Source organism: Monodelphis domestica, chromosome 2 (assembly GCF_027887165.1).
Source record: "Monodelphis domestica isolate mMonDom1 chromosome 2, mMonDom1.pri, whole genome shotgun sequence".
NCBI lineage: Eukaryota > Metazoa > Chordata > Mammalia > Didelphimorphia > Didelphidae > Monodelphis > Monodelphis domestica.
Window position 1 is genome coordinate 206,571,833 of NC_077228.1, and position 13,903 is coordinate 206,585,735.

General features: G+C 35.2%; 1 protein-coding gene across 4 annotated transcripts in view; it reads right to left on the minus strand.

The window, feature by feature from the left end:
* The window catches only part of KANSL1 (KAT8 regulatory NSL complex subunit 1), a 210,101-nt gene that overhangs the window by 42,959 nt on the left and 153,239 nt on the right, over nucleotides 1–13,903 (minus strand). For all 4 annotated transcript variants that reach the window (XM_007482517.3, XM_003340299.4, XM_001368421.4 and 1 more), the window contains one exon: nucleotides 7,841–7,982. In XM_007482517.3, coding sequence (XP_007482579.1) covers nucleotides 7,841–7,982 — 142 coding nt within the window. The remainder of the gene's footprint in view (nucleotides 1–7,840; nucleotides 7,983–13,903) is intronic.

Consider the following 13,903-nt stretch of genomic DNA (forward strand, 5'->3'; position numbering starts at 1 on the left):
AGTACACAAAAATCCTATGGATATTTAAATTAATGGGTGATATGGATAATTACCAAAGAGGCACCAAAGTCACATAGTTTTAGTACTACAGTTACAGATGGTCATCTTCATTTGAACTAGAATGGTCTCTGCAACATATAAACAAACCAGCAATACCACAATAAAAAAAAATGCTTTAAAATTTTCCAAACTAGTATTTATCCCTAAGCACAAAAGACAAAAACAAAGCACCCAAACCAGATTAATAGCTTATATCTTCCAGTAGACAGAGTTCATGAAAAAATTTTAGAACATCACACAGTTCCTCTACATAGCCACAAGTCGATTTTGGCAGGAAAGGTAGAGGTGAATTTATTAGACACAAAACTTCATAACAATTTAAACAAAGATAGTTTTACCAGGGCCTCATGAAAACAAGATGGGATTAGCTTAATAGAGTTCTAATATCCATAGTTTTGTTTAATTTATCCCAATAGCAACTGAGATGTACATCACAGACTAAATTGCTCCACCTTCCTTCACAACTCCAAGGGCCTTCAAACTATGTCCCCAATGACCACAATTTATTTTCAAACTCTTGAATTGATTCAATATAATTTAAGGTTTTGGACGCCCTCCTAAGGTCAAACATAAAATTGGAAAGCAGAGAACATCAAGAAACAGTGGAGAAACTTACTTCCTAGATGGGTCCAACTTAATGAAATGCAAGAGCAGGGACAGTTCAGAGCAGAGGAGATGGCTGGAAGAATCAAAGAGAGATTACAAATCATGGCATAGTGGAAAAAAAAACACTGGACTGGGAGTCAAGAAATCTGGATTCTAGCCTTGTCTATGCCACTAACTAGTTATATGACCTTGGATCACTCAGGTCTCTATGGTCTATTTTTTGATGTATTAAATGAGAAGTAAGGTTAGATGTTTTCTAAAATTCCTTACAATCTTATGAAATACTTTAGATTGGAGATGGGATGAAAGAATGAAGGAAAAAAAAAAGAAAATGCAAGATTGGGGGGCGGGGGGCGGGCACAACTTTGCTCCTGAGAGGTAGTGTAGTTGTCCCCTTTGGGATGCTGTTATATACAATGCCCATTCAGAAAACTGAGCTTAGAACAAAGTAAAAGATCAGGAACAAGGCCAGAAACACTCTATAGTTCAAAATTGAATTTCTTCTGTTTGTGGGGCCTGATTCTCAAAAATGACCTAATCAAAACAAGCCTGAGATAGGAAAAAAAATATATATATATATATTTTTTTAATTTGCATATAAAATCGTGTTACAAGTAAAGATGATCACCTTCCAGAGTAACAGGAATTACTGAAAAATTTAATGTTGGATCATCTCCCCTAAAATACTTTCATCTTTCTCAAACACCTAGAATAGTTCCACATTGCCCATAGTTTTTAGTCCAAATTTCTTACCTCACCATTTAAGCCTCTCTACCCACAAATAATGTGACTCTACCTTATTTATCCAATTTTATTAACAACGATTTCCCATAACTATTCTCATTTATAGTCAGAGGTCTTTTAACTACCTCCTATATGTGCCATGCTAACCTCTCTACTCCTTTGGACTTTCCACATTCACCCCCATCCAAAACCATTCTCTATATCAATCAATCCAAACTTTTCTCATTCTTTAAAGCCTTTCTTGAAGTTTTCTTTTATAAAGTGTCCCCACATATTTTGTGGTATTTGACCATATAATGTCTTATGTATTTTCTACCTTTACTCACTGTGTGTGGTTAAATCTTATGTTTTCAACAAGACAAGAAGTTTTTAGCTATGTCATACAACCTTTCTTATAGTCTTTTGTACTATATTTTTAGTAGACATTTAAATTACCATCCTAAAGGAAGAGTTTCATTCAGTGTTTAGTGTCTTGGAACAAGTAGTTGCTCAAGCAATATTAACACGACTATAGTTTCCTTTATCCCTGGCTGGCTGACTGTTCCTTCTCAGTCTCTTTATAGCTGAATCTTCACCTAGAGTTAACACTTATAAACTATGGTTGGTCTCCCAGGGATATCCTGGAACCTCTTCTCTTCTTTCTCTATACTACTTCATTTGGTGAACTCATAAATTCAGCTATCATCTCTATACATAGTTATTTATCCAGCCTAAACTCACATACAACTTGGTCACATATACTTTTGACCATCTCAAGCTGAATGCCTAGTACACATCTTAAACTCAACCTATCCCTAAGGGAACTTATCTTTCCCAGCAAGTCCCATGCCTCTCTTTCCTAAATAAACAAATAAACAAACACAAGACACCAAATCTAAGGATTGATGTAAGGACCAATTCTTATGTATCAATTCTAAAGCAGAAGAGCAGTAATACCTAAGTATTCAGGGTTAAGACTGCTTGCCCAGAGTCACATAGGAGGCATCTGAGGCCAGATTTGACTCTTTCTAACCTTTATACTAGCATGGAGGGTAATATTCCTACCTTCCCAGTCATCCAAGGTCCACAAATTTTAGATATCCTCAAATCCTCATTCTTTCATCCCTTACATTCATTTAGTTACAAAATCCTATAAATTCTACCTTTATATCAATATATCTTTTCTATACTCCTTTGTCTCCTTTGACATTGCCACCACCCTAACTAATGTAGGTCCTTACCACCTCACACTAATACTGCAATAGTTTTCTTTCCAAACCACCAAAATGACTTCTTACAGGTCACCACCTCCCCAATTCAATAAACTCTAGTGGCTCTCTATTATTTTCAGAATCAAATATAAAATTATCAGGTTTTATTTTAAAGTTCTTTACAACATGGCCTCTTTTTTTTTTTTTACACTCAACTCTTTGTTGTTGCTTACACAAGATACTCCATCTCCCTATTCCAAGTGCTTTATCAACTGTCCCTCACACCTGGAATTTTCACCTTTATCTCTATTTCCTAACCTCAGAAGCCTTTATTCCCAATGCCCCTTAATGGTAGTGTTTTCCTTTTGTTCTCTCCAATTTGTCCTATATGTAACTTGTTTGTACATATTTGTCTGCATGTTATACCCCACATCCCACATATACATTAGAATGTGAGCTTCTTGAGAATTGTCCCTCGCATGGGGGGAGGGGAGATGCAGGGCTGCAAAATCCTTTTTATTCCCAGAGCTCAGCACAGTGGCTGGTAAGTAACTTAACATACTCAGCTCTACCATCTGTTCTCTCAAGTAATAGGTGCTTAATAAATGCTTGTTCACCTGACTTCATTATGCTAATTAGTTCACTGTTAAAGCTCTTGAAAACATGTAGCATCCAAAAGTTGAGAGGCATTAATAGTATCAACCAGAATCCAAAATATTTTTTAAATGGAGCTGTCTATCAAGCCATTTCTTCAAGGGGTTTCAAGTAAATGGAAAGGAACAGGGAAAAGAAGCATGGAAGAGTCACTTGCTTTCAACAGCAAAGAATTAAAGACTTTTTTTAGTTAATCTTATAAATACTTCAAGATTACAGATGCTTACTAACCCCACCCCAGAGGAAAAAAATGATAAAATTTAAGAATTGAAATAAGACATTAAAAATAATCTCTACAATGTCGAAGGAAGCTAAGTCCAAGCTAGTTAGTGGCAGAACAAGGTCCAGAACTCAAGGTCTGTGGGCTTCTACTCCAGTCGTCTTCCCACTACCACAATGATTTTAGGAGATATATCTAAATGCCTAAAATTCAAAGAGATGCTAACACTTGTTCACAATGAACTGTCAGCCAACTTTTTGCTGTAAATTAAGTTTAGCACTACGCAGTCTAAAGCTTAGTATAAAAAATAATAGAAATCAAATTGGGGGTGGGGGCGGGGGGGTGGGCGGGTGGGAGGGAGGAAGAGAAGAACCCCTATAAACCATTACTTGGTTTCCTCCGAGCACATTTTTATGGCAAAAGAATTTAGTGACCTGCAGGTGTGAAGGTCACAACAGGGCAAGACCACTTATTAGAGCTCTAATATAGAGCTATGGTTATAACCAAAACACCCCCACCCCCAGCTAAGCAGCATTGGACTAATGGTATTTAATAGGTACATTGGCATACTTCATAATATTCCAGAACTGTCACAGTGCCAGAGGAACAAAATAAAAAGAGTGGTGGAAACATGAATGGTAAGGGATTTAGATTTCCTCTGGTCCATGTACCAACTTTCCCAAGTTATTATAGAGCCAAAAGGAATTCAGAAATCTGCTTTACTTCAGTAAAATCTCAGAAGACCAAAATCCAAAGAATAAGGTAACCAATCAAATCCAATAATAAATTCAGTCCCTGAAGGAAAGGGGCACAAGAATATGAAACTTTATTAAAAAGAAATCAAAAACAAAATCACCTCTGATTTTTTAATCTAAGAGAACACACCATGATAGTGCCTCTGTATATGCCAGAAGCTATGAGAAAAGTCTTTTCACAAATCAAGCCTAAAGAATAACCTCAGGTAGAATGGTTCAAAAGTAACCAGAATGAACCTGAATTTCTTGCTGAGGGAAAACCCAGCATCCTACCCGACCCACCCCCCCCACCCCCCCGGGCACTACCAGCTTCAAGGAAAGGTGGGAGAAAGATAGAACATGATATATAAAAAAATATCTGCCTAAATATCATTTTCAAAAACCATAAAGGGAGAAGGGGAGGAGAAGAATAAATGTTAAAGTCTCTCAAAGATTAATATGAAAAAGAGGACTGAATTAGAAAGCTTCTAAATGTCTCATTTTGTTCTAAATCTATAATACTCCAACTTAGTAACTTCTAATAAGGAAATAAAATTCAGTCAGAGGTAGAGAAATGACAATTACTTTTAACTTTCCTTCTCAGAAGAAAGGAAGCATTACACAATTCCATACTCCTCTTTTAGTTGCACAAATCCACAAATTTGATTGATCAACAATCACCAACCATATTAATATGAAACCGTTTTCAAGGACCTTGAATACCATAAATAAGTTTCATTAAAGATGGATGGTCACATGCTTTATATTAGCTTCTATATAACAGAGGCATTTTGTGTCTCTTGTTGACCCAAGTTGTTTGTCCTTTTGTTAAGACTAACTTAATTTACTCCACAACACACCCTATTTCTCTCCTCAGCCATTCACATTGATTAATTTCAGGATGTAGTTGACTAAATGGAGGGGGGAAAGGTATACCCATTTTGTTTATCTGAGGAGACATCAATACTCAACTAATTCTCATAATGCCTTTTGAATCTTCAATACCATTTCCCGCCCCCGCCCCTCATACCCTCAGCATGACACTCTAAACATGGTTTATAGAGTTGGGGGATGGGAGGGTGGAGAATAAGGGAACTACAATTTACTACCCTCCAAAGCATAGGAATGTTTTTTGTTTGCTTGTTGTTTTTTTTAAACACCAACTGCACTTGTCCATGGCAACCATTAAAACTATAATTTTTGTGCAAAGGTTGTTTCCCAAAGATAAAATGCAAATCAGAGTAGGAAAAAGGGCATCTCAAGGACTTTGGAAAACTAACCTTATTCAAATGAAAGGCAGTAAAGACACTGAAGTAAATACAGTCTTTAAGTGCTGCTACTGTTGAAGCATAAATTATTTTCTACTAAATGAATGTTTTAAAATGTATTTTTAATTGGGGGGGGGGGTCAACAGCACTATAATCAACCATGATATTTAGATTCAGCTAGTGAAAGGAAAAGTCCAAATTCAATCAACTTCACAAAGAAGCCCATTCCTGCCTAATCTATTGGCAGATTATGAAATTGAAAATTCTGCCCACAAATGGGGGGGGGGGGGGGGGGGAGAGGAGAGAAGAGAATCCTTCATGTATTAAATTCAGTAATTGATGACTGCCACTCTTAAAATTTTAGTCCAATCTGGACCAGTACAGGGTTTAGTGACAGTACTTGGGGGGGGGGGAGGGGGGGGGAGAGTGTGTCTCATTTGGATAATAGATAAGTATGAAAATGCAATTACAGAAAGCATTTGTTAACATATTAGCTGGCAGTAATATTCCCAGTATTATATTGTCTTCTTGTTGGCACTCTGCTTACATAAGAGCTCAGACATAAACAAGACTAGAATTATCAACATAGCCAAAAGCAATTCCAGAATAACCAGTTCCTAGATGTCATTCTAAAGATTCCCAGGATAAATGCTGCTACAATAAAATGGAAAAAAAATCCCTAAATCATTTTCTCACAATGAGAAGTGATGGTGAAAGTTGAAGTGCAAGGAAATGAAATAAATTTGGATATGAATCATATAGCCAACTAGTAATAGAAATAGAACTGGGGTTGTTTCCCAATCTTTGGATTATTTTTGGAGATTTACAAGTTATCTCATTGAACAAAAAATGAAAAAGAGACCAATGATCATTATAATTGCTTCCTACTATGAAGAGAATCCTTTTTTCACTAATCTGGAAATTATCAGTTGATTACTGATCATAAACACTTAAAAATTAAGACACTCAGATTATGATAATGTGAATTGCAAGGCAAAAGGAGACAGAAAGGACAGGGTGGTGCATATTTCATCATCTTATGCTTTCAGGGTAAGTATAAATGTATTTTACATAATAAATATTTGATAGATAATTGATATTTGAACTATTTAGGGATAAACTTTTATAATTCAAATTCTGTTTTTGGAAATGAAATGAAAGCTCACATGATCATAACAAGAAGCCACAATGTTTTAGCTATAAATTATTTTGAAATGAAGTATCTATGTATGGATCCCTTCAGCAAAGGGTATAGAAGTCACAGTTTGAATTTTTGCCTTAACTAAGGAAAGAGTTAAATATAGATTTAATCCAATTAAATTTAGTGAAAAACTTCATGTTATCTTTCAAGATTTAGCAATTCTCTAAACTTTTGACTGAAATAAGAATGCTATCAAATAGGAACCAAGAGTGCTATTATCTTTTACATACAACAGTAGGCTCCAATTGAACAGATTGCTGATTAAAATTAATCTTAATGATTAAACAAAAGGTAAAGAAGCAAGAGATCCCAATGACATAGCAAAGCAAAGACAGAGCTAGCTGAGAGCACAAGCTTACACATTTTTCGCACTTTTTTATACTTATCACGGCACAACTCAAATTCAATCTGAACATAAAACACTACAATAAACGTGTTTTCAAGAATGGAAAACTACAGGAAATGTATTTGTGTAGTACACTTACAAGTACGACTTATTTCCCAAGAGAAAAAGCAGTTGATGTCTCTTACACATGCAAACTTTTTACAATTGTGTATTATAATGATATGAAGCAACATAATTATAACTATAAATATAACTGATTTCTATCAGCCTAACCCTCTAGAAAGGTGAATTTGTGAAAATCCACTCTAATTATTAGTAGGCTTAAAATTATGTTTGCCAGGCTGGTTTTAAAGGTATATTTGGATTAAATATAGAATAGGATAATAATGAACGATACTAAAGGAAATAAAAGAGAGCACTTCCAACAATAAAATAGGATTATATAAAAGTGGAATAATGAAGATCCAAATATCTTACATATAATGTTTCTTTACCATATAATGAGACAACAAAGTTACAAATCATAACATTTGATTCATCTGAAGGTTATAATCATTGGCTTAAATTATGTAGCCCCTTTGCATAATTGTACTCCCTCTGTCAGCCTAAATGAACAAAATGTTCCAAACACATGTCCATATTAATGTCTAAACCAACAGTGTTTGTGCAATATACCAAGCAATACACTAAACAAATTAAGCTGCTTCATCAGAACATCATGTTAACCAGTCTTCTTGACATATTTAATAGCCACTTAAAAGTCAAAAAGAAATGTTCTTAAAAGGGAGGAAAAACACCAGACACATTTAATCCCTACCTTATTAGCTCGGATCTGTTTGTAAATATCTGTTTGTTGCCGGATTCGATATTCCAAATCGGAGACATGAGCCTGAAGCCAGTTCCAGCGGCTGACAATAGCTGCTCGGTCTGCTGCCCATCTCCATTCTGACCGGTGTCTCCTAAAAAGAAGAAATAAACAAGTTCAGCAACAACAGTAGCCATCCAAATCAAACTGCTTAATTCCCCAAAATTCATTCACAAACTGGCTTCTGAGCCAGGAAAAACCCAGAATTTTAAAAAATGAGGTACTGCTGGATCCTTTAAAAAATATTTTCCAAATGTTCAGAAGCTTGTTGTAGTCATTTCTGGGGAACTTGTGCTGGTCTTAAATGAATTTTCACTTCTAAAAGAATGGCTTTATTTTCCCTCTTACCTCATACTTTGTCTGAAAAACTTCTAACAGAGGTGAATAAATGGGCACATTTCTAGTCTCCCTGATTATGACATGCATACTATTTTTTGAAAAACAATTCTAATAGCAATTATAGTTTGTTTTTATTGATCATTAAAATACTTTATTATAAACTTGTGTCCAAAAATGCACTTCAACACACCCAAAAGATATATATAACTTTACTGAAAGGAAGATGGGTAACAACTGTCTTTCATTTAGATAAATAACTATATGTGGTGCCTAAAAATTATAAACAGGAGGTTGCATAAACACAGCAGAATTTAAAATGAACTAATACTGAATTATACAGCCCCCCCCTTTTTTTCCTATTGCTCTCCATATCTTAATATAGACAAATAAGATTACCCAATTTCTTCTCTTTTAGTGTTAGGAGAGTAGAAATACAAGCTCCCTTCTCTTAAAAAAAAAAAATTTTTTTAAAAACTGGTTTCATGCTAAATAAAGAGGGAAGAAAAGAAGTAAGAATGGAGGAAACAGCCTTTCATGGCCTGGACTTCTTCCTGGACAGCTAGTCTACTTCTAGAAGGCAGACTGAAAACTTAACTACCCCATTCTAAGGAATTCAACATTGTCTCTCTTTATCTTTGGTCAACATCTTCATTTCTTTCAAAGGAGAAAACATTCATCATAAAGTACTGTACATTCAAATTTTCAATCTCTTGAGTCTCCAACTTCATTTTCATAATTACTACTATACATAGACACTTATCTCATGACATGCATACCACAACTACTTTAATTCCAATCAGTCTTTCTAAAATACATACAACTCTTGAATGGGCCTTATTGAAAATGTACTAAATCCAATTCCCTGTTTTTACAAATGTGAAAACTAAGGCACAAAAAGAAATGGGTTGATTGCTACTTTTTTGGCCTTAGACAAGAGAGCCAGGAATTAAGCATAAGTCCCCCACCTCTAAATCCTTTCACAACACTTCAATTTCCTTAAATATTATTTTCATTATTTCTCTCCTCCCTCAAATCTACATAAGCTTCAATTTTGCCTTTATCTTAAGATCCATATTATCCTGAGGTTCAGCTTAAAATTTTTATTCTATTTTGTCCTCACCATCCAAATCCCAGTGTGAATAAAACCCTTAAAGATGAATGGCTTCTGACATTCCACAAAAAAAACCGCTTTCTCTAAAGTTAATTGAAAAAATCTAATTATTCTTTCTCAATTTACCTTTTCTTTGACATAGTTGATCACTCTCTCCTTCCTGATACTTTCTTTTCTCTAGGTATTTGGGACATCATTCTCTCCTATGTAACTTCCTTCTCTGTCTCTTTTGTTACTCCTCCTCCAGATCATCTTTTAACTTTGGCTCTTCTCTTCTCCCTACATACCATATCACTTGGTGATCTCAACTCCCATGGAATTTAATTGCCATATCTATGTTAATAAATCATAAATCTACCTATTCTGCCCCCGAACCATTACTGATCTCCAATCTTTCAAACATCAAACTGGGTGTGCAGTAAACATTTTAAACTCATTAAGTCCAAAATAGAACTTTTACCTTTCCTCTTAGAAGTCAATACTATCTATCCTTCAAGTCCCTCAGACTCAAAATCTATGGGTCACTCTGGATTCCTCACTATCTCTTCACCTCCCATATCCAACCTGTCACCAAGGCTTATTGATTTCACTTTTACATCATTTCTTTTTTTGCCTAATAAATCCCCTTCTCTCCTCTGATATTGCTAGGATTCTAGTTCAGATCTCAAAAGTCTGGATTCTTGCCATAGCCTAATGGGTCTGCCTGCCTCAAGTCTCTTCCCACTCCAATTCATTCTCCATAGTCACGAAGGTGAATTTCTTTAAACACAAGCCTTCCACTGCTTCTAGAAGCTAATACAAAATTCTCTGGCATTCAAAGTCATACCCCCTCCTCCTACCAACAAGACACTCCATCTCTCAGCTTAAGGGTTTTATTCTGGCTTTCCCTCATACCTGGCTCCAACTCCTTACCTCCCTGACTTCAAGTTCTAAGTAATAAAATCCCACCTTCTACAGTAAGTCTTCAGTAGTCCCACTTAATTCCAGAGCTTTCTCTCCCCCTTTGATCATTTTCTATCAATTCTGTAAACAGTTTCTGCAAGCACGTGTCTCCCCTATTGACTATAACCTCCTTGGGGGCAGGAATTGTCTTTGTATCTTCAGGCTTAACAAAGTGCCTAGTACATAATATTTTCTGATTGATTGAAGTAATAAGCAGGACTATCAAAAGAATGAGAAACATCAATTTTTCAACTCCCTTTTTGGAGCTCTATACCAAAAACAAAGTAGCTAATAATTTCCTAGATTTGTCATGCAGAAAACAATATCCTTCAAAAAGTATGGAAAATTTTTAAAGGTAAGTTTTACTCTGGATGTGATTCTCAGACCAGTAAGGAGAAACTATTTATTGAGAAGGAATGATGGAAATTTGTAAAGGAAACAACTATTCCATATTTTGTGTTAATAGCCTAACAGAAGATTTGGTTAAATGTTCTGACCTACACAACAATTTTGGTTTTCAATTAATTTTTCAGTGCTCTATCTATTTGCAGTATTATAAGCTCAACTGAATAACTATTTTCTACTCATGTATCTTCTTTCTTTGCAGTAATATTTAATATCTTTAACTAAAAATTGAATTTTCTAATTATTGAGAGAAAAAAAGAATAAAACAAAATAAATTTTTGGTTCAAGTATAAGATTTCTAATTAGTTATAGAGCTTGATTTCTAATTAGTTATAGAGCTTCTAGATAGTGATGTCTTATTCCAAATAATTCTCCAATGTCTAGCTGTTTATATGAATCCAACATTACTAAGATTTCTCTAGTGGGATTTAGTGCAATCTCAGTTTATAAGTATAGTCTAAATATTCTTTTCCTAGCAATAATAGTTGACTCATTTCAAAGAGTTCCAAGAAGGGTTAAATAGGTTCTCATGGACTAAACTTCAGAGAAAGTCACCCTAGGAAGGATATAACGCTTTAAAAAAATTCTCAGCACCACAATCCAGATGAAGAAAAAGGATAGTTGATGAAAGAAATTTTAAAATGACATAAGCAGAAAAACAAAGCTAGGACAGATAATGAGGAAGACAAAAGTATGAAAGCATGGTACCATTCTATAAAAATATTTACACAGTTAAAATTCAGAGAGGGAAGTGGATTAGAGAAAGTTATGGGGGTGGGGGGAGTAGGTTAAGGGCTCTAGGAAAAAAGATTTTAAAAACAAAATAACAATACTAAGGGAAGGGAGAGGGAGAAGGGAATGAACAAAGTGATCTGGGAGAATGGGACGATGATAGTTGTGAGAAGGTAAAGTTGTTCCACTCTAATTTTGCTTCTATTTCCTCCACAAAAGAAAATAAACTTAAATAAACAAAGATGAATAAGGGGAAAAAAAGAGCATACCTTATTGCCCTTGATAAATTCAGGTTAGATGAAGTTTATAGACAGAACTTCAAAAACATGAGTTACTGTGAGCCACAGTGGGGAAGATTTTGAAGAATTAGAACCAAAGCACTGGATATAAAGAAAACATGGATTATGGCTAAACTCTAGACACTACTATTAAAAGGATGGCTAGGAGAATTAGAAAATAAACTGATGATCACAAAAGACCAGTATGACTTCATCAATAATAAGATCACATCTGCCTAATCTAATTTCCTTTTCGGTAATGCTATAAATAGTCACTTCGATGTTAATTTTAGCCTAACATTTTACAAAGTTTCTTATGTAATTCTGTGGACAAGTTGGAAAAACGAAAGCTAGATAATAGTATAATTAAATGTGTTTAGCTGCTGAATGACCAAACCCAAAAAAAAATCATTAATAGTTGTTTGGTCTGCCTGTCCAGTTGAACATTTTTATCACTTACATAAAGATATATAAATGGCCATTTTGTCAAATCTGAACATGATACAGATCTACGAATGCAACATCTAACAGCATAAAATTTTTCAAAACATGTCAGACGGTCAAAGAATTTAAAGTCAGGTTTCCAAGTATGCAGAAGAGGATTTGAGAGTCATCTAGTCAGAATCATACCTGAAAAAAAATTTCCCACTATAAAATCTATTTCATATGAGGTCTGATACTAAATAGTCACTAATCACACATCTAGTACCTGTTGGAAATATCCCCAATAGGAGTTTCTAAAGCTTTGTTGGCAAAGGAGTTTGTTGCATAGGTACCCAGTGGCACAGAGAGGGATGCTCCCTTCCCCCCTCTATATCTTGTGGAGGACAATTTTCACATGCCTGGCCCCTCTGCCCAGCAGCGGAATGCAAGTACTTCCTCCCTCTGCTGAGTGGGGTGGAAGTGCACCTCCCCTCACCAGCAGCTTGAAGTTGCAGTTTGAGCAGGCAATTTCAAAAAGATTCACCAATGCTGTCCCCTAAGACATCCCAATCAACTTTAGTCAATTCTAATTGTTAGGAAAGTTTTGTTTTAATACCAAGTCTAAATATGGCTCTTTGCAGATTCTAGCCAGAGCTCCTAGTCCTACAATTTAAGACCAATTTACCATGTAGCCCAATGTTATAGGACAGGTCTGACTAAACCAGGTAAAGTATTTCAGGTTTAAGATTGAAATAAAAAGATTCCCTCATAATCCATCCAATATTGAACATAGATATTTGCTTAACATGTAAAGAATATTCATTAAGGACACATATAGCATTAATCTGCTTGAGTGCAATTTCCTCTACTCTCACTTCTTATGGTGACACACCTAAACAAAATTATGTATTAAACGCCTCAGTTCTGGACTCCTTGAATGCTGGTACTTGTTGAAAGAAAGAGAGTTGCTTTAAGTTCAAGTCTCCTGGACTAATTTAGTCTCTAGGAAGGTTTTGTTACTTTCTAAGGAATAACTAGCATGGATTACATGAAAGAGATCTTAGTTGATTTTGCTCCTACCACATCCCTGAAGTACTTGAAAGTAACTATCATGTCCAAACTAACTGTTAACCCCACCCCAAGTCTGCTATTCTCTAGACTAAACATAATAAATTCCTTTAACTGTTCTTTATATGTAAAACCTATGTTCTCTCCTACAGATGCTCTCCATCTTATTAATGCCCTTCTGAAACTATGGCCTCTAAAACTGAACACAATACTCCAGATGTGGTTTGACTGAAGTAGAGAAAGAAACTTACCTGTTTAGCCCTAAAACCTAGTACTCTTCCAGAAGCCCAAGATTTAATATAAGCTTTGCTGGCTTTGACATCATACTGCTGATTCCTAAACACACAGTCCACTAAAACCTCAAATCTTTTTTGGAACAATAACTATCTAGCCATGCCTCTCAAATCTTACATTAGCAAATTGATTATTTTGAAGTCACATAAAAGACTTTCATTTGCCCCTGCTAAATTTTGTCTGATTATGTCAAGGATGCCTGTCAAGATCATTTGCATCCTAGTGGATCCAATTATCAAGAGTGTTACCTATTCTTCAAAGTTTTGTTGTCATCTGCAAATTGGAGGAATATATCATCTAAAAATACCTTCACCAAAGTTCTGATAAAAGTTTCAAACATTAATAAACTAAGTAGACTCTCTTAGAGATTTCCACTCAAACTGAAGCAGTGGTGAAATCCATCTACAGTTAGGTCCCAATTTG